Source organism: Pipistrellus hanaki (assembly GCF_964339955.1).
Source record: "Pipistrellus hanaki genome assembly, chromosome: 1".
NCBI lineage: Eukaryota > Metazoa > Chordata > Mammalia > Chiroptera > Vespertilionidae > Pipistrellus > Pipistrellus hanaki.
Genome location: NC_140503.1, coordinates 9,241,190 through 9,268,685, shown reverse-complemented (window position 1 = coordinate 9,268,685; position 27,496 = coordinate 9,241,190). Strand labels below are relative to the sequence as shown.

Genomic DNA, 27,496 nt, shown 5'->3' with positions numbered 1-27,496 from the left:
GCTCACATTTAATGAGCTTTCACAGCTACCCTCCAGGCAGGTCTTATTATCCCTATTTCATGGATGGGGAAACAGCAGTTAAAAACAAAAAATCCCGGAGTCACCCAGCTGGTGTTAGAGATGGCATTCTGATCCCAGCCTGTCCTCACCACTTTTAGGGTGCCATGAGTGACTCTGAGTTTCCAGCACAGACAGTGTGGGTTGGGGTGTGTGCATATGTGTATGTGTGTGTGTGTTTTCAGCTAAACCCTGCAGTGGAGGTCAGTTGCCCTCATCAGGAATTCCCACCCCAGGGTTGATGAGTGAGCATGATGACCGGTCGAACTCCAAAGTTTTCAGCTGTCTCCATTTCCCGTCAACATCCAGGACTCTGCTAATCTGCATACTGAGCTGGGTTTCCTGGCAACCTAGTGACTTGGTAATTGGCATACCAGGTGATGGTCGTGGACTCTCGTGGCTGAATGCAGTGGCATTTGAGACGTGTGGACAGGCAGAGACGTCAGAGGCCTGCCCACCGGGGTGGGGGACGACGGACAGAAGCCTGTATCCTGCGTCCTTAGGTATGGCTCCAAGGTCCCATCCCCAAATGGTCCGAGTCTGGCCAGCAGCTTGGGTGGGTTCTGGTGCCTGATGCTGACTATGAGGTTAACTGAATCCTGACCCGTGAGTATTATCGATTCTATATGGAGTCCACCTTCCCTGCAAGTTGTGCTCAGAATGCCTGAGAGGGTAGGCTGTTGAAGGTCGTACGTCTGGGGTGGCGGGATCTGACTGGCTCTCGCCCACCACAGTTAGCAACTCCGTGGAAAAGTCACCCTGTACCTACACCGCCTACATAAAGAGGCTTCGATGGGGCCCAGGACACGCAGAAGCCTGTAACTGTCGTTTACACAGGCATTACTCTGAGCTTGGCCACACTTCCCCTGGGCGATCAGCCCTAAATGATTCCTTTTGGTCAAACGTCTGCCAGGCCGAGTGGGGAGTGTCTGTCCCTGGGGCCAGGGCAGGGGCAGGGCCTCAAACCCACAAGAACTGCCTCTCAGGAAGACAATCAATTACGAAGCTCCTTTATCCATAATTCAGGAAGGAGGCGTTCTGCTACGGGAAACAAGAGTCTCGGCCACAGAGAGCATATGAAAAAAAATGATCATTAGAACGATGGGATCGCTGGGCTGGCATGCCTCCCTGCTGGAAGGCACCACAATTAAATAAACATTTGGGTTTTTAAATGCCCTTGATGGCCGAGACTGATTTGGCTCAGTGGATAGAGCGTCGGCCTGCGGACTGAAAGGTTCCGGATTCGATTCTGGTCAAGGGCATGTACTGTAATTGCGGGCATATCCCCGGTGGGGGGGTGTGCAGGAGGCAGCTGATCGATGTTTCTCTCTATCCCTCTCTCTTCCTTCTTGTAAAAAATCAATAAAAAATAAAAAAATAAAATAAAATGCCCTTGATGGAGACACTCTGCGTCTCAACTCTATCAATAGCACTATCCTGATTCTGGTAGTGTGCTACAGTCTCTCAAAATATTTCCATTGGAGCGGAGAGCAAGATAAAGGGTCCGTGGACTCTCTCTGTACTATTTCTCACAACTGAGTCTAACTTTATAATTACCTCAAAATAAAAAGTTTAGGAAGGTCAATGGGGGGAAAAAGGAGATATATGCACCACTATTTGTAATACTTTAAACAATAAAACAAGTTTTTAAAAAGTAAAATAAAATATAAGGTTTAAGAAAACAAACTAAAAATGAATAACTTCTATATCCTAGGTGATATCTTCCAATTGCTTTTATTATTTAGGACATTGAAAGTCTGGAGGCCGGGGATTGGAATTCACAGCAATCATTATATCAGCTTTCTTCTATTTTTAAATATATATATATATATATTTTTATTGATTTTAGAGAGTGAGGAAGGGAGAGGGAGTGGGTGAGAGAAACACTGACTGGTAGCTGGGACCAAACCAACAGCACAGGCATGTGCCCTGATGGGGAATTGAACCAGCAACCTTTCAGTGCATGGGGCACTGCTCCACCACCTGAGCCACACGGGAACATCACCTTCTTACATGGAACCGGGGGCGCTCTCATCCTCTCCCTTTTGTTTTGGGAGCCAGCAGCAGGATTCACTGCACCCCAAAGTGCTGGGAACTTCACATCCTAAGCCACGGCCGCAGCTCGATCTCCAGCAAACACTATGACATTTGCTGTCACAATGCTCTCAATGCACAGGACCCGGCTCCACCCCTTGGTGCCCTGAGCACCAACAAGCCCTCACCAGAGGAGGCCCCAGAACGCCGCTCTTCAGAAGGGTTTTCAGCACATCTAGGTGAAGCCCAGAGCAAACACCTGTTTCAGATCCTGAGGTGGAACGCTGCCTTAGTGTGAACCTGAGGAAAAAACCCACACCCAAAGCGGAGATGGACCACAGGAAACTGATGACCGTGCAGTCTCCATCCGGGGTGTTGTGCAGCGGTGGTGGTGGCGGGAGCCTCTCCGGCCTCCGTGGCAGTGTTAAGGATGTCCGACTGATGGCTCCCAGACTGCGAGAGGGTGCAGTCTGCAGGCTGAGGGACCCCCTCCCCCACCGAGTGCACAAATTTTGTGCACTGGGCCTCTAGCATATATAAATTTGGCAGAAACAGGGTGACTTTCCTCATTATGCCTTGCTAATTTCTGGATGCATATTTCCTCTTCCTTCCTGCCCTGCATGTGAGGGTGAGCCTTAGTTGGATGCATCCCCTCTTGGCAAAGAGTGGCCCACATCTGAGGCTCTTGAACTGCCTGGATAAATGAACAAATGAGTAAATAAACAAGAACGTAGACAGGCTGAGCAGACTTTGACCCCGGAGGTGGCAGAAGAGATTGAGTGGGGAAACCAAGCAGCCTGCGGGGCAGGAGAAGCTGGCTGTAGTATCTGGCCTCGAGGAGTAGCTAGACTCCAGGTAACGATTACTCAATCCCATGGAGAGTGACAGCCAACTCTGAAGTCTACAGATTGCTTCTCACTGTGTCTGCCAACTACTTCTCGGAAGAGACCATGGGGCACTACCATTTAAGACACGGATTGTGTCCAAAAGACAACTTGCAAGATATGAATACCGAAAACGAGGTGAATGAACAGGTGCACCCTCACAAACCCTACCAAGCACCCCATAGCCCCAGGATAACACACTCCTGGGAACACAGAAGACTTACCTTCAAGTAAAAACAGAGTTTGGGCTTGTTTTCCCAGGCCCACGATATGGTTTTAAAAATAATAGTTTAGCCCTAACTGGTTTGGCTCAGTGGATAGAGTGTCGACCTGTGGACTGAAAGGTCCCCGGGTCAATTCTAGTCAAGGGCATGTACTTGGTTGCATGCACATCCCTAGTGGGGGTTGTGCAGGAGGCAGCTGATTGATGTTTCTCTCTCATCAATGTTTCTAACTCTCTATCCCTCTCCTTTCCTCTCTGTAGAAAATCAATAAAATATATTAAAAAATAGTAATAATTTAAATGCCTTTAAGTCTTTCCTCCACACGATTACACATGCAACCAAAGTGAGATTGTCAAGACTGCCAGACCTTGGGAATTAAACAGGCACAGCAGACCACTACACAGGGGCTGCTGAGGTCAAGCTTTGCCCAGGCAAACCCCTGGCTGGGAGGGGCAGTGCTGCCCAGCCCCGGCTGTCTGGCTGACAGCATGAAGGCCAGAGAGGCCACTTCTCAATCAAGCAACGAGGAGGATCAACGGGTCAGCCTGAATGAGAAATACCTGGGCCTGGTGCTCTGACTGCCCCTGTGAACACACACTGTCCTCACACTCAGGAGTGCTCCGTCCAGCCTGCCTTTACCCTGCCCTGTGGTGAGGGGGCCTACCTCCCGGCCAGGCCCTGCCCTAGAGGACAGGATCTTTGCCAGCCTCCCTTGCAGAGATGGGCAATCGCCACACTGGTCAATGTGGGCTGAAGGGAGGGAAACCCATGGCCAAGGGGCTGCCAACCACAAGGTCACCCCCTTGCTCTTGGGTATCCATTCTCCTACCCTGTGCCCCGCAGGCCGGCAGGAGCTCCAGGGTAGGATCCTGCTGGGCTGGGGGAGGCAGGGAGAGGGGCTGTAGCACATGACGGCTGCAGTTCCTGTCCTGGCCCTGCACTGTCGCTGTGTGTCTGTCCGAAAGTCTCTGACTCGGGCTGCTCACTAGCTTTCGGAATACCTCAGGTCCTGACCTTAGAGATCCTTCTGAGGTAAGAGCCCAGGTAGGGCCTGGGCATGGGAGTTTTTTTTTTTTTTTTGGAAAGCTCTCTGGGCAAGTCTAAAGCACAATGAGGGTTGAAACCTCAGCTACAGACCCGAGAGTCCCACCAAGTACTGGACCATATAGCACTGGGGATAGTGGGCTGGACTGTTCAGCCTTTCTCCATCCACACATCCACCTCAAATATTTGGGAAATACTAGGCTTAAAAATGCTGAAAGCTCAGATACTTGCCCTTGCATATTCCTAGCAACATCATCCACCATAGTTAAAAGATGGAAACAAGTGTCCATCAATAGATAAGTGGACAAAGACTATGTGGTCTATCCATACAGCAGAATATTACTCAGCCTTAAAAAGGAGTGAAATTCTGGCACATGCTCCAACATGGATGAACCTTGAGGACACTATGCTGAGTGAAATAAGCCAGTCACAAAAGGACAAATATTGTGTGATTCTACTTATACTAGAGGCCCAGTGCACAAAAGTCATGCACCAGTAGGGTCCCTAGGACTGGCTGGCGATCAGGGCTGATCCCCCGCCTCCCCATCTCTTCCTTCCCTCACTCCCTCAGTGCCCCACAGCCACCACTGGTCACCCGGCATGTTCCACACCGCCCCCTGGTGGTCAGCACACGTCACAGTGAATGATCGAACTCCCGTTCTCCTGGTCGAACTCCTGAGGGGATACTTTGCATATTCGCCTTTTATATAGAAAGACTAGAGGCCTGGTGCATGCTATTTGTGCATGAGGGGCCTAGAGCAAGCAGTCAAAGTCACAAAGATAGAAAGCAGAATGGAGATTCCCCGGGGCGTGCGGAGGGGAGAACAGGACGTTACAGTTTCATGGGTACAGGGGCTTCATTTTAACAAGATGAAGAACATTCTGGAGATAGATGGTGGTGATGGTTACATAACAATGTGAGTGTACTTAATGCCACAGAACTGCAGCGGTATTTATCTTTTAAATGGTTAAAACAGAAAACTGTATGTGTATTTTCCCACAATGAAATGGTTCTTAAGTATAAATATTTCTTTACTTTTACTGCCGCCAATCTCAAAACTTTGACCATGCTGTGGTGGCTCAATCTGTGTCCACTAGAGGCAGACTTCGGTGTTTCCCAAACTCGTTTGACCCTGGAAGCTTTTCCCAGCAGGAGACGGGGAGAGGGGCGGGCCCCCTGGTGGCCCAGGACCCCTCAGTGCAGCCTGCGGACGCCACATCACGCTGTCAGCACTCGAGCTCCGGTTACGTCACAGCCACGGCACTGAGCAGAGCGGCTCCCAAGCCTGACCTCCTTTCCCTCTGCCAAGACTCCTGCCAGCTAAGTACCATGACCCCCTTTCACGGATGGGGAAAACTGAGGCTCAAAGAGACAGCCATTCCCCCAAGGCCACACAGCCCCTTGGCAGGGCTGGGACCCACACCCAGGCCAGGCAGGCTCTGTTCTCTCACTTCTCAACGTGTGGTCTGCGGAGAGGGAGAAGCGGCCGCCAGGAGCTGGGGAGAAACGCAGAGCCCCGGCCCCACCCCAGGCCCCACCGCAGCTGCATTTAACAGGCTCCCGGTGACCCTGGCCCGGGGATGGAGAGGCCGGGCTCGGAGCTCCAAGGACACGCGGACCTTCCCCCAGGGTCTCGCGGGTCCCTCCGGACTTCACTGTGTGAGCCGAGCATTCCTCGTGAACACCCGCCCAGCGCCTGGGCCTGCAAGTGAGATGCAGCCCCCTCCCCTTTTTTCCTTTTTTTTTTTTTTTTTTTTTTAAATATATTTTATTGATTTTGTACAGAGAGGAAGGGAGAGAGATAGAGAGCTAGAAACATCGATGAGAGAGAGTCATTGATCAGCTGCCTCTTGCACACCCCCTACTGGGGATATGCCCGCAACCAAGGTACATGCCCTTGACCGGAATTGAACCCGAGTCCCTTCAGTCCCCAAGCCGACACTCTATCCATTAAGCCAAACCGGTTTCGGCTTTTTTTTTATTTTTTATATTAAGGTATTATATGTGTACATATCTTTCCACTGCCCCCCCCCACTCCTATACATGGCCCTCCCCCGGAGTTTTTCATCCATTGGTTTTGCTTATATGCATGCATACAAGTCCATTCTCCCTTCTGACGCCGAAACCCGCCAGCCATTCAGCGACCCGTCACACCACACTGCGTTGGGGTTTTCGCCAGCTCAGGGCTTAAACGATCAAAGCCAGCTGAGAGCGTTTCTCTCAGGGGCTTGCTGCTTCCGAAGCGCACAGCAGACTTATCTGGAAATCAGAGCAAAGCTGCAGCCGCCCAGCCAGTCCCCTCTGCCGCTGGCACGGGGCCTCTGGGTTCAGACCCTCCCACGTGCGAGGCCCGGTCTAATGGCAATGTCCCAGGGGATGTCTGTCCCTCCCTTGTCCTGGGAGGCTGTTGAGAAGCCAGGGTTTCCTTTAAGAGGCACTGGGGGAGGGACCTGCCCCCGGCTCCTTCTCTCTGGGCGGAGGGCTCTGCAGGTGCAGCCTTTGCAGCCAGGTGAGTCAGTGCAGGCCCGTCTCAGGTGCCCGTCCCCACACAGCCCCCCTCACAAAGGCTCCGCTGAGAAGCCAGAGCAACTCAGCGTCTCTAATCTTTGCTTAGGAGTCATTCTATCTGCTCCATTAATTACCTTTATTGAGGCTCCTGCGGCCCGCTCTCCCCCGGGAGTTCCCACCTCTTTCTGGCGCTGGTGTCTGCAGGCCGCAGGCCAGCCTCTGCGCGCAGGGACTCCCGCTCCTGGCTGCCGTCCACGTCTTGTGGATTGTGCCCTGCATGGCCCGAGTGCCGCCCGCTGCTCTGCCCACACCGCGGGCCCGGCCAGGGCACCTGCCGCCTCCGGGAAGCATGCCTGGCCCCCGTCCCGGTGCTCATCCCCAAAGAAGGTGCCCAGGTGTAAGGTGACCAGACATCCGCTTTTGGCAGGACAGTCCCGATTTTTAACAATTTGTTCCGTGTCCCCGCAGCATTTTAAAAAAGTCTTTCCAAAAATCGGGACTGTCCCACCAAAAGCAGGATGTCTGGTCACCTTACCCAAGTGGTGACATAAATCCTCTCTCGGGACGAGGGCTCAGCCACCCCCTTGCATACCCACCACGGGAACAGCACAGAGAGACAGCAGGAGGCGGCACAGGGTGCCGGCTGCCCCCAGAGCCAGGGCACGGCCTTGCTTTTGTCTGCATGTGCCATGCTCCCCCTGTGGTAACTCTGCCCCGGGACCTCTGCACAACCCTGCTGGGACTGGGCCCTGCTCATATAAAAAGTGCAGTACACGGGGTGTCTCCACATGCCAGGCAACGTGCAGACGGGGCACCAAGAATGCAGGGGCTCACCCCACATACACACACACCCAGATACACCCCTCACACACACACCCCAGTCCCCCGCCTCTCACAGGACAAAAAAAACAGCGTCTCTGTCACCCCCTCAACTCCCCGCCCGCAGGTGCCACGGCCTCCCGTGTGGGTGGAAAGGGAGCAGCTCCTGGAGAGGGGAGAGCACCTCACGTCAGACATGGGCCAGACGGAGGCCCGGCCTCCGGAGGGGGGCACCTGGCGCTTGGCACCATGCAGCTGCAGAGCCTGCCCAGGTACCTGAGCTCAGGCCACTGAAAGCACCCCCCTCGTCCATGATCTGTCCATGACCCGGCCAGGCTCGCTCTCTCCACCCTGCTTCTGCCACTGCCATATCCTCGGCCAGGGGTGTCTTCCGCTCCCCACCTGCCCAGCAAATACCCACACAGCTCGGATGCTGCGTGCCGCCTCCTGCGTGCAGCTGTCGTGTGTCATCCATTGAGACCCTAAGTCCACCTGCCCCCTAACCTGCAGGCTCTCTGGGCCGGGATGTCTCCTGGGAGGCTTCTGGGTGTGCCCTGTGGAGGATGAAATACAGGGTGGAAGTCAACCCCTGTGCCTGGTGCAGGCCTTCCCGGATGAAGGACCCGGAGAGGGTCCCAGTCTAAGGGAAAGAAGGGGTGCTCCCGTGCCCCCCTCTTGGATAATGTGGCGCCGCAGGCAGTTTACCTGCCTCTGGGGCAGAGCTGAGCCTCCCACCTCAGCTCGCACATCAACACCTGCTGCTGCCCATCCCTCGACACCTCGCACACAACGGTAATTTGCCTAGATCGGCAATTCCCGTTGTTCTGTGCGCACTGTATGTTGGCCTTACACAGTGTATGCTAAAACGGAAGTTACCCCCGCGCTGCCAGCAGTCACCTTCCTCAAACCCAGACCTGCCCAGAGACCAGCCACGGCCTCCACCCCGTAGGTAAAGTCCCAAAGCCCCTGGGGTCTAAGGCTCTCGGTCCCACACACACCACAGGAGGACTCGCCGGCCTCACCCACCCACCCGTGCCCAAGCTCACCCAGCGGCCGGGGACCCTTCATCTTCTTCCCCCAAAGAGCATGGGCTCTGGGGCCAGGCTGCCCAGCTCGCTCCCTGCTCTGCCAAGTCCCAGCCGGGAGGACTGGGCAAGTCACCTGACTCCTCTGAGCCTGACTCGCATCCCGTGCCAATGGTCCTGTGCCGAAGGACGTAATCACAAGAAGGCCCACCCCTCCGCTCACGGGCCTGGCACAGGCTCCCGAGGGAGCGTGAGGGCTGCCTACGTGTCTGCTCCGGGATTTTCCTCTCGGGGGCCCCTCCGATGTGATGCTGACATCCAGGGCTTCTCAGTCCCCTTCTGTTCTTACCACCAGGATTACAGCTCGTCACCCTCTCCCTTGGATTACGGGTCTGCTTTGTAGATTTGGGTCCTCTGGACTGGAACGGGAGCTCCCCGGAGGCAGGCTCCGTCCACACCTACGTCAGTCTGCATTTCCCTAGAGCAGTGGTCGGCAAACTCTTTAGACAACAGAGCCAAATATCAACAGGACAACGACTGACATTTCTTTTGAGAGCCGAAAACCGACTTCTGCGCATGGGCCACGAAGTTTCAATCGCACTGGACGAGTGCACCAAAGAGCCGCAGTTTGCCGACCACTGCCCTCCACCAGGCCCAGCAGACAGGGCTGCTCCACCAGCCTTCGTCCAGAAACCAAACAGTAACCCCAGGAATGCCTTCCTCCCCGAGCACAGAGAAACGGCTCCCAGGCGGCCTCCTAACGGGGGTCGTTGGTTCACACGTGCAGGTATTTTAATAAAAATAAAACTCACCAAAAACACCACCAAAAACGAGTTAATGGAAGTCCAAATCTTATCTGGATAGGAGACCAGGGAATGCATCTGTGCTCCAAGCCCCTCTCTCCTGCTTATGTGTTCCACCAAATTACAAATGATGTATAAAAACTGAAATGAAGGTTTAGGGGGGGGGAATTGGCAGCATTACATTAAAGGGGCCACACCTATGTCAAATCTTCACTACACTCTAGCCCAGTGTTTCCCAAACTTCTCTCATGATGAGAATCACCTGGTGGAGTTGTTAAAACACAAATTCCTGAATCCCAACTAAGAAGTGCTAAACTAGAATTTTTGGGAACATATAGGTAAAATTGTATACTTAACTAGTGCTCTAAGACAGATTTTATATACAGAGCACTAAGTTAGGTATGCAATTTTACCTATATGTTCTCAAAAATTCTAGTTTAGCACTTCTTAGTTGGGATTCAGGAATCTGTGTTTTAACAACTCCACCAGGTGATTCTCATCATGAGAGAAGTTTGGGAAACACTGCTCTAGCCCATCAACTATATCCAATGTAGTTAACGCCCCTCGATTTTGTTATCACCTGCAACAGATGGTAAGTAAGGGTTTGGTTACCCTAAGCCTATTAATTTTCTACAATATAGGTCTACACAAGAAAGAAGTATTTAAATCAACTCTTCAATGAAATAAAGGATGAGGAGGCCCCGGGAAAGGGGGTCTAAATGAGCCTCATCTTTCTGTTCTAAGTCAGACACACCACCAACAGGCTCTTTGGTGCCCACGAGCCAAGCACAAGGCTTTTGCCCAATCCCACTGGTGGTTTCATGGCCGATGCTGAAAAAGCACCAGGTAACTGATTTCCTCTGTTTCACAAGGAAGGCGTGTTCTTCAGAGGGTTAAGCATCGACTACAGTTCTGCAAACAACAACAACATTTGCACAGCACTTTGCGCTTAATCCTTAAAAGCCGATAGGATAAGATAGGGTAAACAGCGTCGTCACTGTGTCCATTTCACAGGTAGAAAACTGAGGCTGGATAGCCAACGTGACAGGAGAAAAATTGCACACACTGTGTCAGGGCCAGAACCCACACTCTGGCCTCCAAATTCAAGATCTCATTCACCAGGCCCCACATGACCAACAGAAAGAGCAGATGTAGAAAATTCCCTTTCTCTCTCTCTCTCTCTCTCTCTCTCTCTCTCTCTCTCTCTCTCTCTGTCTCCATCCTGTATGGTCTGGGCACTCTCAGCATCAGTCATGCAAAAAAGTCAACAGCTTCTTGTCCTCAAAGAATTGATAACAAGCCAATGTAAGTCCAGATATGCCTTTTTAACTCTAACTCAAAATAAAGCGAGTCCTGCACTTACCAACGTTCCTGCTCCATCCTTCATCAGAGGTCAGCTCCAAGAATGCACCCTGTCACGTGACAGTTCAAGTTCTCTTTCAGAGATCATTTCACCGGCAAGAAATGTGTAGGGCACTTGCTCTGCACCAGGCACTCTCGTAAGCACTTGACACAGATGAGCACATTCAGTGCTCACAGCCCTGGGAGGAAGGGACTGGATGGGCCCCTGCAGACACGTGGCCACGTGCACACACGTGCGGGCACACACACCACGCACTGTTCTAGAGCGTAGATGCACCAGTGAACAAAACACACCCCGCCCTTGCCCTGAGGCCAGACGGTCACGTAACTAGTTCAACGTCAAGTTATTAGGATGGGGAGAGGCAGGCCTGGAGGCCAGGTGGGCAGCTTGGCTCCAGAGTCCGTGTTCTTAACCCCTGAAGCTCTTAACCCTGTGTCCTCCTGGCTGGGTGTCCTGGCCTGCCCCAAGGCACCAACAGGCTGGAATGCACAGCCAGGGACACAGGAGCTGCTTTAGGGACAGGGCTCCCAGATGGTGGAATAAGGGACCAGCAAATGGTGGAGAGACCGGCAAATACCTCCATCAGGATCGCTGCCATCTGCCCCGAGCAATCGCTGGGCCCAGCGTCTCCTGTGAACTGGGTGACGGTCCCACCAGTGGCTCAGTGGACCACTGTGAACCAGTTCTCCAACTTCATCCTGGGTCAGTATCCCTCCCCCCACGTCCGGGACCCCTCCTCCTTCTGCTTAACAAAACAACAAAGAGCAGAGTAATCTGACTCAGCCAAACCCTGGGTGCTAAATCCCCAACGCCTAATTACTTACCGGTGTGCTGGGATCTGAGGTGTTTGTGTTCTCTCCCCAGCCAGGGAGCTGAGCGAGCTGCGGCCTCGGCCTCGCTGGTAAGTCAGCCCCGCTCAGCGGGGGAGGCGCTGCTCCCAGGCTCAGAGGGCACTGCCCAGCGCGCGGTGCTGGGCGCTGGGCAGCAGCTCGGAGGGGCCGTCCGCTGCCACCTCCCCGGCATCGCCTCTGGGGCGGGCACCCTTGCCCCGAACCCCTGAGCTCTTTCCTCCGGAACAGCCATGTCCCGCCTCGTTCATTTCATGGCACAGCAACACGTTACTAAAATCCCGTGGCAGGCCAAAAAAATAGATTTTTCTGCTGATCTGACCCCTCCAAAAAATGTGTAATTTTGATTCATTCACACCGAATGACTATTGTTGCATTGGCTGCCATTTTTTTAAATATATATTTTATTGATTTTTTTTTTTTTTTTTTTACAGAGAGGAAGGGAGAGGGATAGAGAGTTAGAAACATGGATGAGAGAGAAACATCCATCAGCTGCCTCCTGCACACCCCCTACTGGGGATATGCCTGCAACCAAGGCACATGCCCTTGACCGGAATCGTACCTGGGACCCTTCAGTCCACAGACCAATGCTCTATCCACTGAGCTAAATTGGTTAGGACTGTTGTCATTTTTTTCACTTGCCCAACTAAGGAGAAGAGGTCAGAGCCCCTGACTAAACAGCCAGGTACTGCATGGTTTAACATTTCTCGTGGCGCACTGGTTCAAGGTCACTGCCCCAGGGGTACCTGCCACAGGCCGCTCTGTCTGTTATTTACACCCTGGCCTGTGTCCCCGCTTCCACTGTGCATCCCCCATGGCAGGGACTGGGTCCCCTCCAGCTCCGGTGCCCCACACAGCGCGGGTGTGCAGACACTAGAGGCGGCACAGTGCATTGCATTTCTCGGGCCATTACCTCGGGACCCAGGGCTGGCGCCGCAGCAGCAAAGGGGGCTGTAGGCCCGCAGGCCATCGGCAGCGTGACAACCCACTGGGCATTGACTTCCTGTTCCTTTCCCACAGGGTCGGCCACTCTCCTTTCAGGAGGCACTGCAAATTCTTCCCACACATTTCTTTCTTTCTTTTCTTTCTTTCTTTTTCTTTTTTTTTTTTAATAAAGTGTCATGCTCCAATGACCTCTTCCCTGATGTTTAATAAAATAAAAGCCTTTTCAAGCATTTGACGTTCCTGGTGAGTCCAGCGGCTGGATCCCCGCAGCCTCAGGCAACACATGGCAACGCCTCATAATTTCCATTTTTAAACTCGGGGAGGAGCGTCCCTCCGAGTTCAAGAGGAAGCCAGGCGGGTGCTTTCTCGGCTGCGCAAGGCCCGCCTCTCATCACGAGCAGAGAATCTGAAGTCAGGGGTAGCAGATGGCCGGCAAGGAGGAGGGATTGCTAGCAGATGGCCCGATAGTTTGGATAAGGGGGAAAAAATAACTTTTGATTGCAAACAAATCAGAAACATACCGAGACGCAGGCCCACACAGATGTTTGCTGCAGCGACGGACGGACAGACAGCCCCTGCTTCTCAGAGGGGCGCCCAGACGGTGACAGAAGCTGGGAGACAGTTCTGATCTGTCTTGTTCACCCCACTTATGAGCAATTATGCAAGGGCACAGGCTCACATTCAAACCCGATGTCTCCCCTGGCGACCATTCAGGCACAAGGACTCCGCTGCATGCTATCGCAGTGGTGGATACATGCTGCTATACATCTATCCAAACTCACAGAATGTGCGTTACAAAGAGTGGACTGATGTCATCTATGGACTCCAGTGAATGATAATGTGTCAATTATCGGGTCATCAATTGCAACACTTGTGCCACACGAGCAAGATGTTAATGACAGAGGGAACTGGGGCTGGGGAGTAATAGGAAACTGAATTTTCTGCTCAATTTTTCTGTAAACCTAAAACTGCTGTTAAAAAAATAAAAAAATTTAAAAAAAATCTATACTGATCAGGCCAGCAGGGGAGAGTAGTTGGGGGCAATCAAGTCAGCAAAGGAGCAGTTAGGGGGCATTCATGCAGGCAGATGAGCGGTTAGAAGCCAGTGGTCCCAAATTGGAGAGGGTGCAGGCTGGGCTGAGGGACACCTTCCCCTGTGCACGAATTTCATTATTAGTAAATAAATAAAGCCTATTAAAAACATATACCCACACCTGGCCCTGCTTCTGGTTTGGCTGGGTGACCTTGAACTAGTCACCTCATCGCTTTGGTCTTCTTTTCCTGGTCTGTAACACGAGGGCACTAAGAGCGCCTGCCTAAAGGAGTATTTGTGAGAAGTCAATTCACGGGAAGCACTCAGAACAGCCCCCAGTCCTTAATGCATTGGTTTTTAGCAAGGAGAGCGATGATGGCAGCCACTGTGAGCTCAGCCTGCCTTCACTCCTTCTAGCCGCCACGTGGGCTAAGGCTGGCAGCAGCCCGCGGGGCAGGCAGGACGGGACGCTTGGAGGGATCATGCACTTGCTCAAGGTCACACAACCGGCTCACACTTCTGTCTTCACACGCCCAGCTGCCATCTCCGAGCAGAGCCCGTGCTTGCTGGGACGGGCGCTTTTTCTGCCTACTGGACACGGTGGGTGCGCCCAGTGCAATCTCGTTTCGTTGGGAGAGGGCAGGAGGAGGAGAGGGAGGGATTCCCCAAATGTCAGGTGGCATCTTGGCAGAACCGGAACGAGAAACCAGACCTTAGGTCAAGCCCCTTGACCCAACGCACAGCATGCCCGTCCGAAAGGCAGAGTGATCCCATCCATGAAGGGCTGCATTCATCAGCTCCGTTTGTGACCAGGTGGGCTGGGCCAGTCTATCACCATCACAGAGGGGCTGGTGACCCTTTCCTAAGAAGCCCCCTGGGTCCCTGGAGGTTGTCCCACAAGGGTCCCCCTCCCCAGGCTGGAGCCTGCATCTACCTTCTACCCTCTGGGATAGTAACTGAACTGTGAGCTCCCTGCCCCTCCCCCCGCCCGCCCCCTGCTGAGCAGCAATGAGTTCAATTCTTGCCTTTCCTACTCAGGATTTGCTCTTACATAACTCTGACGCTTGGGGCGTGCGGCTTGTCTCCCAAGCCTGCTGAAGGTGCATTCCCACAGACCTTGGCTGGGCCTCACCTCCACGCCCACGGGCCCTGATGTACTTTTTGCAGCTCCAGGTCTCCTCCTCCCACTCATGCTTTCTGCCCCTCCGCTCCTTGAGCTGGGGCTCCTACAGAGATGGCTTCCGCAGGGGGGACCTGCTCCGCCGTCTCCTCTTCTCCTCCTCTCCTCCTCTCCTCCTAGCCCAGGCCCAATGCCAGCTCCTGCACAGGCTCCAGCCCCACCAGACCCACCACGTGGCTTCAACCCAGCCCTGGTACCGGATGCAAAGTGAGGGTGGATCAGAACCAGGGTGACCAGGGAAGATCCTGCCTCCAACTCCTCCGGTCTCCTGAAATGCTAGGAACCATCTTCATCTTCAGTTCTCTCTCAGGCACCCCTCCCTAAGCCCTCTTTCTTTCTTTCTTTCTTTCTTTCTTTCTTTCTTTCTTTCTTTCTTTCTTTCTTTCTAGTAAATATATTTTTATTGACTTCCAAGAGGGAGAGGGAGAGAGAGTTAGAAATATTGATGAGAGAAAATCATTGATCAGCTGCCTCCTGCACACCCCCTACTTTGGATCGAACTCTCAATCCAGGTATGTGCCCTGACCGGGAATCGAACCCTCAACTCCTGGTTCACAGATCAACACTCAACCCCTGAGCCACATCAACTGGGCCCTTAGCCCTCTTTTCCTAGCCTTCCTTCTATGAACACTGTGATGGACAAAATGTTTGTGTGCTCCCATCTACCCCCAATTCTCATGTTGAAGCCCTAACCCAAAGCAAAGCAATGTATTTGAACATGGGGCCTTTGGAAGGTAATATGAGTATATGGGTCCCCAGGGTGGGGTCCCAGTCTGATGGGATCAGCAGCCTTCCAATGGACTCTTTACAGCTCCAGAAGAGCCTCCAAAGACCTCCATGAGGACTGAGCAAGAAGGCACAGTCTGCAAGCCAGAACCCAAATACGCTGGAGCCCTGACCTCGGACCTCCAGCCTCCAGAACTGTGAGAAAATACTTTTCCTCTGTGCTTTATGCATCCAGGCCATGGTATCGTCCCCAGCAGCCTGAGCTAAGGTGCACAGCCACCGGGCATTCCAAAAGACAAGTGGAAAACCACAAAAGATAAAATAGACACCCCCCCCCCCCACCAAACATAAACACACACACGCGCGCGCGCGCGCGCACAAATGACAACAGGGGGAACCAAGTCACCCTCTGTCCCTGCTGCTCCTTCTAAACACGGGGCAGAGGAAGGAGACCCAGATGACCAGGTGACCCAGGGGAGGATGGATCGCTGATCCAGACTCAGATGTGGGGGGAAAGCTGTAAGAATGGGGGAAGCCGGGCCCATATGAGCTAAACGCCAACATGTAACATAACACCAGCCAAGGGACAAATTCCTTTCAGAGGCAAGCTCCGCAAGGTCTGCCACCCTCCCGCATCCCAAATCCTCAAAACATTAAAAAAAAAAAAAAAAAATCAAACCAAGACATGTGCTTCCAGGAGAGGAGAAGAAACAGTGTTTGGCAAGACGTTTACCTCTCAACGTGTCCTGACGTTTGATTGACAGTAGTTTTTCCAGTACCTACTGTACACAGACATGTATTGTCTCTGGAGTAAGCCGATAAGAAAAGAACCAAAGGCAGGCTGAAGCCTGAGCATGGGTGTGTGTATCACTTGGTGGAAGGGAACTCATTTAATTCTAACAACCCTATGAGGTGGATTCAATTATCACCCGCCTTTTACAGAAGGAAAACCTGAAGCACACACTGTGGTTTTAGAAAGCAAACAAGGCTTTCACCTTCTAGAGTCTACTTGGAGGAAGCAAGCCAACAGGAAAACGAGGGATAGAATTCTTGCCTGCAAAGAGCTAAGCCAGAGAGCCTGGGACTCAGAGGCGACTTGGGTTGCATGACCAGGGCAGGCCTGGGGATACTGCAATGACAAAGGGGAGCCCGCCATGGAGGATTTGGGGGGGAGGGGGGTGTGAGCCAGTTTCCCAGAAGCTCTGAAAACTGGCCACAGAACAGGTCCATCTCTGGTTCTGATGTCACAAACTGGGGCCAGAGCCAGGGCCAGGCATCTGTATTTGTCAGAGCCCACAGGTGTTTCTCACCTGCAGGCCAGGTGTGAGAAGCTGTCCTCAAACACTCCGGGTGCCACTCCTGCGAGATGAGTGGAAACTCTTTGGTTCCTGATCTGGACTGAAGGTCTGCGTCTCCCCCAAATTCCTATGTTAAAGCCCTAACCCCCTAATGTGATGGTTGTTGGAGGTAATTAGGGTTAGATGAGGTCATGAAGGTGAGTGGGGTCCCTATGATGGGATTAGTGCCCTTCTAAGAGAAGGAAGAGACACCAGAGCTCAGGTCTTCTCCCCACAACATGAGCAGCTTGATGATAAGAGTTGACTCTCACACGTGCTTATACTCCCTACCCAGTGCCCCCATATGATTGTGAAATGGGAAGGAGGCTGGATATTCTCCCAGCCCAGAGACCAGGGGCTGGCAGGGAAGACAGGCCTCAGCCTACCGGGGCTGGGAGGAGAGCTGGGACTTGTGCAGTGGGGATGGGGGTAGGGATGAGATGGGTAAGGGGAGGCGAATGCAGTGCTGTGTGAGAGGGCAGGTACATGGGATCTGGAGCCAGACACCAGGGATGCTCCCACCAGCAAGAGATCTTGGAAAGTCACTACACTTCAGTGCTTCTTGCTCCTCATCTTTGCAGAAACACTCTAAGAATTAAAGTGCTTAATATTCAAAATACACTTTCATTCCGTCATTTTACCAATATTTACTGAGCCCCTTCTGTGTGCAGGGCCCTATTCCAGAAATAGTCAACACACCATAACGCAAATGTTAATTATTGCAAAAAAGGTTGCTGATTCCCCTCCATTTCCTCTCCGGAAGGGGCACAAGTCCGGGCCCTCCTGCCAGGTAGGACTGCCTGCTCCACAGTTAGTGGGGTTATTTTAAAATAAAAAAGAAAAAAAAAATAAAATATATATATATATATATATATATATATATATATATATATATATATTCTTCTATTGACTTCAGAGAGGAAGAGAGAGAGAGAGAAACATCAATGATGAGAGAAAATTACTGACCGGCTGCCTCCTGCACAACCCCACTGGGGATCCAGCCCACAACCCAGGCATGTGCCCTGACCAGGAATCAAACCGTGACCTCCTGGTTCATAGGTTGACGCTCACCACTGAGCAACACCAGCCAGGCTAGTGTGATCATTTTTCATCAGAGAATTCACTGAAAATTCAGGAAACAGTTGAGCATAGGAGACTCTAAGAAAGGGGAGTTTTTCTAAACCAATGTGCCCAGTTCAAGACCAAGTGCACCATGAGCTAGAAACCAGTCAAAACTGCACCAACTCTGTTTTTTGTTTTTTTCAGAGAGGAAGGGGAAAGAGAGAGAGAGAGAGAGAGAGAGAGAGAGCGCGAGCGAAAGAGAGAGAGAGAGAGAGAGAGAGAGGGAAAGAAACATCAATGATGAGAGAGAAATCATTGATTGGCTGCCTCCTGCGTGACCCACACTGGGGACTGAGCCCACAATCCAGGCATGTGCCCTGACCGGGAATCGAACCTGGGACCCTTCAGTCCACAGGCCAATGCTCTATCTACTGAGCCAAACAGGCTAGGGCACCAACCCCAATTCTTTGCCCAGAAAAGCCCTGTGTTTCCCTGCCTGCCTGGTGCTAATTAGGATCTCAGGTCACTGGAGTGCAAGGACGGCCTTGTCCATGCACGCATGTCAGTCTGGCACACACACACACAAACACACACTTCTGGCTGATGAAAGGTGCCCTGGGGGAGGTTAAATGACAGGGTGGGTACCACTGCTGCTGAGTCACCAGGATAGGTGAGAGTTCAAAGTTCAAAGGGAATTCTAGTTGCTTCTCTGCAAGCCTGTGCTCACCTGCCCTCCATGCCCGCCTGTACTTCTCAGAAGAATCCTGGGAGAAGGGAAGGAGATGGTGTAGAAAGCAGGCTTGGAGGAAAGGCCCCAGCCGCCCTGTGCACATGGAACCACCAAACACACTAATCGCACTGCCTAGGCTCCGAGGAAGCCTCACGCCACAGGTTCCGTGACTTAAGCAAGTCGTGTGTCCCTCCCTGACCCGTGAAACGCAGCGGAGACCTGCCTGTAAAAAACGAGCCACTGGACGCCGCCATTCAAACTTGCTCCTTGGCCCCGGGGTTCCATTTCCTCTCACACACAGCCCCACCCAGAGCCTTACCGGATTCTTCCGACAACCCCGAGCAGGCAAGCACGAGTCTGCCCATTTCACAGGCGGGAAAGCAGAGGCCTAAACACATCACGTGACTCACCAGCAACTCAGTGGAAAAGCTAAGTGGTATCCACTTGTCATAAAGCCTCATTTTCTCAAAGCCTCCAAATGCATCACCCCACCGGGTCCTTCTATCAGAGACCACCACGTGCTGGCGCCAGAGACACAGCCCAGGATGCCCTGAAGAGGCCTGGGCAGTTTCCCTTCGCCCCTCTGCCTGCCAGGAGCACTGTCCCCTCCTGGACCCTCTCCTCTTCTAGCAAAGCCTGCCTGCGGAAGGACAGGGACCAGCTGTCATCCCTGGGTCCCAAAGCCGCCACCCCCCTCCAGACGTCTCAGAAGGAACATGGAAACTGCCTCCAGGGCAGGCAGGACTCATCCCTGAGCTGAGATGACACCCCAGAAACTCCCACTTCAGAGAAGGGGCCGGGGACCACGCGTCTTCCCCTGCAGCTGCCCTGGCTGACAGGTCTTCCCCAGGGGCCATCCATCAGAGCAGCTGGGCTTGGTGCCCCTAGAGCTCCAGCAAGTGGGCACAACAAGAAAGACGCCGGGCCAACAAGATCAAGAGAGTGGGGAACTCTGAGCCTTCGGAGCATTGTGAGAAAATGAAAATTTAAAACTCTTGAATGTGACCTTTTTCAGATGTTGGATAAAGAAAGTACTTGAGTTGCTTAGCAGCACAACTGATCAACCTGTGTACATTACCTTGAAATGCCCTCCCGCTCGCCTCCCACCCCGGTGCATAAAACCCCCTTTCCCAGCTCTGGCTTCACTGGCCACACAGGCTGGGTCTCCAGGCCCAGCTGAATGCCAGGGGTTGGAGGGGGTGTCGGAGGAGAGTGAAGAATCTATTTCTTACCAGGATCTGTGCAGTTCTTAGCTGTCTGAGTCTCATTCAGCAGTGCCATCAGCTTTCTGTTTCTCCACGAGGCGGGCAGAGCCTGCTTGCTTGCAGAAGCTGTCTTGTGCCCTGGATTGGAAATTAAGTCAACAGACACCATTAGGCCAAGGTGGCGCCTGCATTCTCACCATGACCTCACCTACAGGTCATCTAGCCGCAGCAGCCCTCTTTGACTACTTACAGCCACTGTACAGAGTGATACAATGATTGGAAACACCATAGATATCACCTACAGTCATCTGGTTCCCAGATGGAGTCCATTGTCCCCAGCCCCAGGTGGGTCAGCGTGTGCTCTGATCTTGGCCAAGATCTCTCCTTTCCCGGCCCCTCCCAAGGGCAACAAAGAGTGTAGAAAAGCGACCAGGAAGTTCTCTGCTAGTGAAGATGCTCACAGGCGGGAAAGCAGAGGCCCCAGCTCTAACACTAACCCAGCTCTGCAGGGCCTACGCATGGACAGGAAGCCAGCAGGCATATGGAGAAGATCGATGGGGTCTGGCCCAGGGCTTCTCACGCTTGAATGTGCCAATGACCTGGGGACCACGTTAAAATGCAAATTCTGGTTCGGTGGGTCTGGGCTGGCACCTGGGATTCAGCACTAGCCGGCTCCCAGGAGATGCTGACTCTGTTGGTCCAAGGGCCACACGGAGGACCACGTGAGGTCACAAGTGTGGATGGCAGGGACCACACTCGGTTAAACTAACAGCAAGTCCTGATGCAGCAAACACGGGCGATTCTCACTACGGGAACTTTACAGCACTCACGTCCCTCTCTGATGCCTACACGGCCTCAGCGGGGTGATAACCCTTCTCCAATGCTGATACCTAAGAGCCTCTGGGGGTTTTGTTATCTCTGGTGTGTAGCTGAGGGGGGAAACACATCGCCTCGCCCCATTGCAAACCACCAGGTATTAAGATGTGCAAATAACCATTCTGGTTTTGTTGGAAACAGCGGCCGCTTAACCTTACATCCTCAGTCACTAAGTATGGGTTTGAAGAGCAGTATTCTTTTTTTTTTTAACTTTAATCAAGTTCCAGCTAAATGTTGCCTGTCCCTCACTATAAACCTCTCTACATTGTCCCTTTCTCACTGCTCCAGAAGGTACTGCCTCTTTATGCCATGTCCACTTTGCTAAATCACCTGCGTTCTTCATATTTTTAAAATGTGAAAAACAAAAGGCCCCCAGCATCCCATTAAAAACGGCAATGTGGGCCAAATGTGTGTCTCCTGAAGACTCCAGAGCGGCTCGCATGCCCACTACCACCACCCGATTTTTTTTTTTTTTTTTAAGTTTCTCTTGCTCTCCACCTCGGATTTGGATTTGCGTATCCTATGGGACTCGGGAGAAGGAGGTGTGGGCTGTGCCCCAGACGCCAGAGCTCCTCCCCGGGGGATGAGAGGAGTTGGGAGAGCGATGCTGGAACATGGCAGCAGCCTCCGGGGTGGGAAGAGGGTTCACAGCCTCTGAATGGGGGTGTTCCGGGGACGCGGAGAACAACCGCTCCGCTCCGCAGCGGAGGAAGGCGGGCCCCGCAGGTCAAGGGAGCCCACACCTGGACCCCGGCCGCGCTGCCCATCCCCGCACACCCCGGACACAGATTCCTAGTAACTCCGCCGGCGGCTACGTCCGGAGCCCCCGGGGGCTGCACGCAGCTCCGGGACCCGGCGCCGGGGCTCGGAGCACCGCCACCAGCCCTCCGGGGTGCGCGCTACCTGCCCCGCGGGGAGGGGACTGCGTGGGCCCTTGGGACCCACCTGACCGGGCAGGAAGGGCGACATCTCGGAGCTGCCCGAGGCTTCCCAGCCCGAGCCCCCCAACTCCCGGTTCGGCCCGCACGCCGGCACCTACCCGGGCTGCCGAAGAGGCCGGGCGCGCAGCACGCCAGCGCCAGCACGGCGCACACGAAGCCGATCTGCTGCAGCAGCAGCTCTCGCCTCCTGCGAACTTTGCGCGGCGGCCGGAGGGGGCCTGGCAGCGCCATCCCGGAGCGCTGGGGGCCGGTCCCAGGGGATGCGGAGGCTCTGCCGCCGGAGCGCTGTCTGGGGTCCAGCGGTGCCGCTCCGTTCAGAGGCGAGGGTCCCTGGACCGGAGCCTCATGCCCCGGAGGAAGGTCGGCGGGGAGCCCGGGAGAGGCGGTGGGCGCGCGGCGTGGCGGAGCTTAGAGTCCCGCTCGGGGCGTGCGCGCCCCGCGCACCATGGCTCCGTGGCGAGGAGGCGACGCGGGCGCGGTGGCGGTGGCGCTGGCGGCCCTGGCTGGCAGGGCTGGCAGGGCTGGCAGGGCTGGCAGGGCTGGCGCAGTCCCGGCGCGGGAGCCGCTACCTGACAGCCCGGGCTCGGCGGGCTCGCGGGGCCGCGGCGCCGGCTGCCTCACCTGGGGCCGCCCCCGGGGAGCACTCAGTGCGCCCCCGCGTCCCACGCCGCCGCTCCGGCTCGCAGCATCCTCCTCCTCCTCCTCCCCCTCCTCCTCCTCCTCTTCCTCCGCCTCCAAGTTTGGCCGCGGCAGCTCCCCGAGGAGCCGCGCCGGGCGGTCCAGGGCGCGCAGGAAGCAGGCAGGCCGGGCGCGCAGGACCCGCGACCTCCGCTGCGAGCGGCCTCGACGCCGGCCCTCCCCGGGGCGCGCTCTCCGCGGGAACTTTCTCTCCGGCTGCCGGCGCCTGCGTCTCCAGGCCGTGGCGCCTCCCGCCTGCAGCTCACGCCTCCCTTCCCCTCCCTCCCGCCCGCCTCTCACCCCCTGGCAGCACGTGTACTCCTCCTCCGGGGCGCACTCGCCCGCGCCATCACCCTCCTCCTCCTCCCTCCTCCTCTGCCTCTCCCCCTGTGGACCCGCGCCCAACCCCGCCTCCAGGGCCCTCGGAGGCTGCTGCCCAGAGGAACAGGTTATGGCTCCGCGGGGACTCCTGGAACCAGGGTTTCCATAGCGCAATCGCTCTTGTCTGAGCTCCCCACGACCTCCGGGGTGGCTCGACACCGTCCCCCCACCTCGAGGGTGCAGGAGATGCTGGAGAAGATTAATTCCTCAAGCAGAGCCAGCAGGAAGCCCATGAGCTCCTGTGCCTGCTGGGACGGCTCCCGAAGGGCCTGGGGGTGGGCGAGGAGCCGGCGGCGGGGGCGCAGGGCCGACCTGCAGACCAGGCAGAGGGAAACTTGAGAGTTGGGCGGAGAGCCGAGTTTTGGATGTGCCTGAGCCTCACCGCCCCGCAGGGCTTTCTGGGTTTTGTTTTGTTTTGTTTTCCTCCTCTGGCCGGCTCTCTAGGGTAAACCGATTTTAAAATGGGGTTAGGAGAGAGGATTTCAAAAGAGCAGCAGCCCAGGTGTAACCCAGGTACCCTGAGGTGATGGGGACCTTTGGGGGAAGGGTCTCAGCCCAGGGCCTGACTTCCTTCCCTGGCCAGTGCATCAGGCACCTGGCTAGAGCCTGCTGGGGTTTCAGTCCACTTGCAATCCCGTTTGGAACGAGGCCAGCTCTGTTTAATTAAATAAATACACACCCACCGTGCGCGGGACCTGTGCCAAGTGCCAGCCAGAGAACAAAACCAAACCAAAAAAAACAATGTTTTAAAACGGTAAGATCCAGTCCCTGCTTTTAAGGAATCCTAAATCAAAATGGAGCCAGGCCCTTCGATCAATGCCCGTGGAGCAGCGTCTGTCCTAGAAGTCACGGTGTTGCAGAATGTGCTTATCCCCTTGCTGCTCACAATGTGGGCCACGGCAGCACGAGCCTCCCCTGGGAGCTTGCAAGAGATTCAGGCTCTGAGGCTCCAGCCCACTGAGTCAGAATGCGCATGTTTCACATTCACGTGCCAGAAGCATGGCCCTTCGGAGTCTGTCCCAGTGTCTCTAGCCCATCGCCATCTGCATGGCTCCTCGTGGGCTGAGTAAGCAGGATCCTTTTGCTTGGCTAAGCCTGGCAGAGTGGCACGGGTAAGAGGTACCTGAAGGGCCAGAAGAGGCAGCAGGTCCCCTAATTGTTTATTTTCAGCAGCCCAGTTTCCGTGCCTACAGAGATACTGAAGGCATGAACACGTCTAATTGCAGCGGAAACCCCTAGAGAAAATGCAGTGGAAAAGGCTGGAGCTGGCCTCGCAGAGCCTAACAGCCAGGCCCTGTGTTGTCTGTAGCAATGCCTTACCCCTGAGGCGCCCTCCGCATGGGTGCCCTGGACCAGGCATGCCTGCCAGGGATGGCCAGGACACCTCCCATACGTCTGCCGAATAAATATCCTTGTCATTGGCGAGGCTGTACAAGGATGCATTTATCAACAGCAAAGAGAAGGCCACGGAGCAGTGTTAGCTATATCAGCGGGAAAGCAGGCCAAGGGCTCCTGGCATCAAATTTAAGGCAAAGGAGAGAGAGAAAGTGATCGTATGCAGTCAGGGTCACAGTCATACTGATTAAAGCAGCTCCAAAGAACAGAATGGCATCTGGTTACCAGGATTTACATTTTTCTTAAAACTTTTTTCCATGGAGCTCACCTAGGGCTGGTGAAAATAGATGTCTTTTCATCCAAAACAGGCCAGAGGAGTCGTCAGGTGTCGGTCTTTAAACATTCGCTATCTCTTTCTAGAACATTTCTTTTCGTTGACATCTCTCACCTGCTTTCAGCTAATAGTTAGAACCCTTGGAATAATTTCACATGCACAGATGGATTCCTTTTGCTTGACAGTTTAAAAAGCAATTGCTTTGAAATTGTACTTTTTGCTTCATTTAAGCAGTGCCCATTACCACACAGCCTCTGCGGAAGCTCTGATGGCTCACCCAGCAGAGGGAAGAATTGGGTTGTATGTGCTTTTCGGATTCCAAGCATTCAGGAGCATTCTCCAAGTCAGCAAGGCCATGGGGAGAAATGGAAGCAGGTTGTAAGTTTCTCTTAGGCCCGAGGTGTGGCTTCTGTGACACTGGGTTTGGAGTATCCTTTCTGCAGCAGCATTATCTTCTGATACAACAGAGGAGGAGACTGTTCACACAGCCAGTTTTCACCATCTTGGGGATGGGTACAATAATTTCTTGTTAAAACATATTTTCTCACCCTAGCTGGTTTGGCTCAGTGGATAGAGCATTGGCCTGTGGACTGAAAGGTCCCCAGTTTGATTCCAGTCAACATGCCTGGATTGCCGGCTTGATCCCCAGTGGTGGGGGGAGGGGTGCAGGAGGCAGCTGATCAATGATTCTCGTCATTGATGTTTCTATCTCTCTCTCCTTTCCTCTCCAAAATTAATAAAAATATATATTTTAAAATATATATTTCTCTCCCCGCGGGCATAGCTCAGTGGTTGAGTGTTGACCTATGAATCAGGAAGTCATGGTTTGATTCCGATGAGGGCACATGCCCAGGCTGTGGCGTGCACAAGGCAGTCGATCAATGACTCTCTCTCTCATGATTGATGTTTCTATTCCTCTCCTTTCCTCTCTCTTTAAAAAAGAAAAAAAAACAAATAATAACAACACAAAAATGATTTTCTATGACATGAACACCTCGCCTTTAATTAGTGTTTTTACTCTGTTTCCAAGTTTACTAGGATGACCTTCTCTGGATTCTAATTCCTCCTGCTTGGCCTTCCAGACGGCCAGATGAGTCTGCACCAGCCAGGACAGCAGTTCTCAAACCTGAGCGAGAATCCGAATCCCCTGGAGTGGGGGTGTTCTTTAAAGCCCCAGGGCTTCAGCTTCAGTAAATCTGGGGTGGGGCCTGAGAATCTGTATTTCTAACAAGTTCCCAGGTGGAGCTGATGCTAGTGGTCTAGGGACTACTCTGGGCTAGGTTATGTTATAGTGACAGTAAATAGCAAAAGTTTGCTTCAGCGTAGCTGAGTATGCCACCTCCAAAAATGCCACTTTGGTATAAGGATTATTTTGAGCTGAAGGCAGATTAGAAGAAACGATTTCAAAAAAAGCTCTCTGTTTTTCCCCTATTTGCCTAAAAGCAGGTCATGAATTTGTAGAGATGCCTCCATCCCCTCCACCAGGGAGGACATAAGTCAATCACTGGTGACAACTCTGGATCTGTACTGGCCCAGAGACAGCACCAGAGGAATCTAACAAACCTGGCTAAAACTAGCCTTCATCTACCAATAGTTTCCCCATATATTTGCCTTTCCACAATTTGCTATCCCTAAAAGTTCAAAGTCTTTTTCCTTTGTGGTCAGTTCTCTAAAAATTTACTATTCTTTTTTTTCTTTTTTTAAAAAATATATTTTATTGATTTTTTACAGAGAGGAAGGGAGAGAGATAGAGAGCCAGGAACATTGATGAGAGAGAAACATCTACCAGCCGCCTCCTGCACACCCCCCACCGGGAATGTGCCTGCAACCACCGTACATGCCCTTGACCGGAATCGAACCCAGGACCTTTCAGTCCGCAGACCGATGCTCTACCACTGAGCCAAACCGGTTTCAGCAAAATGTACTGTTCTTTAAGATGCTATATCAGCCCAAGTTAGTATTAACAGTGAACTTTTTGTATTTCTTATGGTTCTAGGAGCCTCATATACAGTATATAAATATATATTGTGACATATTTATGCATTACAGTTCTGTTACATATTTTGAAACTTTATTAACTATTTTTTCATATCACTTAATTTTATTATTTTTTTAACAACTATTTAGTGATTTCTTCCTCCGTACTTCAACTGTCCTTTCGTTCTTTCATTTTTCTCATTCATGGATGCCGTGTTCTTTGGAAGCCTGTTTAGACCAGGTTAATGGCCTTTTAGGCTTCCTCCACGTGAAAATGGAGTTCACTTTTTGAATAATAAAAATTATATGTCATGGGGAGGGGCATCAGGATGTTAGAGATGCTTAGGTGGGGCGTGGCCAAAGAAAGGTTGGGGACCACTGCCCTAGACAATGAACCTAAGATGGATGGGTGGAGGGAAAATAATATTTTCTCCCTTATACTTGTTTATCAAGAGAAATGTGTCTTGAAGGTAGTTACTCAGGTACCTAGAAGCAGCCACAGCTTCGCACAGTGCTGCTCACCCTGCCCGAGGGAGGAGAGACCTCCGGAGGATCTTGCACTGGCAAATGAGTGTTCCCGCCTGAACGTGATGTGCTCCTCACTCCTCACCACTCACTGCCCAAATTCAGTCACATGATCCCATCCAACCGCTAGGAGGTCTTCAAATGCTGTTCCACCTCTGCTAGTTGAGACCTGAACTCTGCAGTGGACACCCAATGACAGCCATACCAGCGCAAGCCTTGTTCCGCTTCCTTTCCAGGACCTTTCCTGCCTGCTCCTTCCCTCCTCCCTAGGACCATTGAGCCTGCTTTTTTCAAAGCCCCTGGCTGGCATGCATCTCTGTGATAGCACTCACATCACGCGGCTTTCTGATATGAATGAGAGTATCTGTCTCCTCGCTTGTCTTCTGCGTCAAGGACTTGCCTTATCCACAGCTCTGAACACAGTGCCCAGTGCTTAATAAAGAAAGTACTTATGGAATGAATAAGTAAGCACATTCTGGCTACAATGTGAAAAAGATAAAGAATAGCTGCCCCTGTTAGGTGGCGCCAGCTCTCACCATCACTTCAGCACCACCCCAGGCTTCCACTCATTTTCACTGTCAAGGTCACCAGTGACCTTTGGGTCCAACTCCAAAGAATCTG

The 27,496-nt window shown here is 53.1% G+C and overlaps 1 protein-coding gene across 2 annotated transcripts in view; it reads right to left on the bottom strand.

Moving 5' to 3' along the window:
• SLC24A4 (solute carrier family 24 member 4) overlaps positions 1 to 22,323 on the bottom strand; it is a 110,274-nt gene extending 87,951 nt beyond the window's left edge. For both annotated transcript variants that reach the window (XM_084884075.1, XM_084884076.1), the window contains exons 1-2: positions 21,744 to 22,323; positions 19,856 to 19,966 (exon numbers count right to left, since the gene is read on the bottom strand). In XM_084884075.1, the coding sequence (XP_084740201.1) occupies positions 19,856 to 19,966; positions 21,744 to 21,876 (244 nt within the window). In that variant the 5' untranslated portion in view covers positions 21,877 to 22,323. The remainder of the gene's footprint in view (positions 1 to 19,855; positions 19,967 to 21,743) is intronic.
• Between the last annotated feature and the right edge of the window lie 5,173 nt (positions 22,324 to 27,496).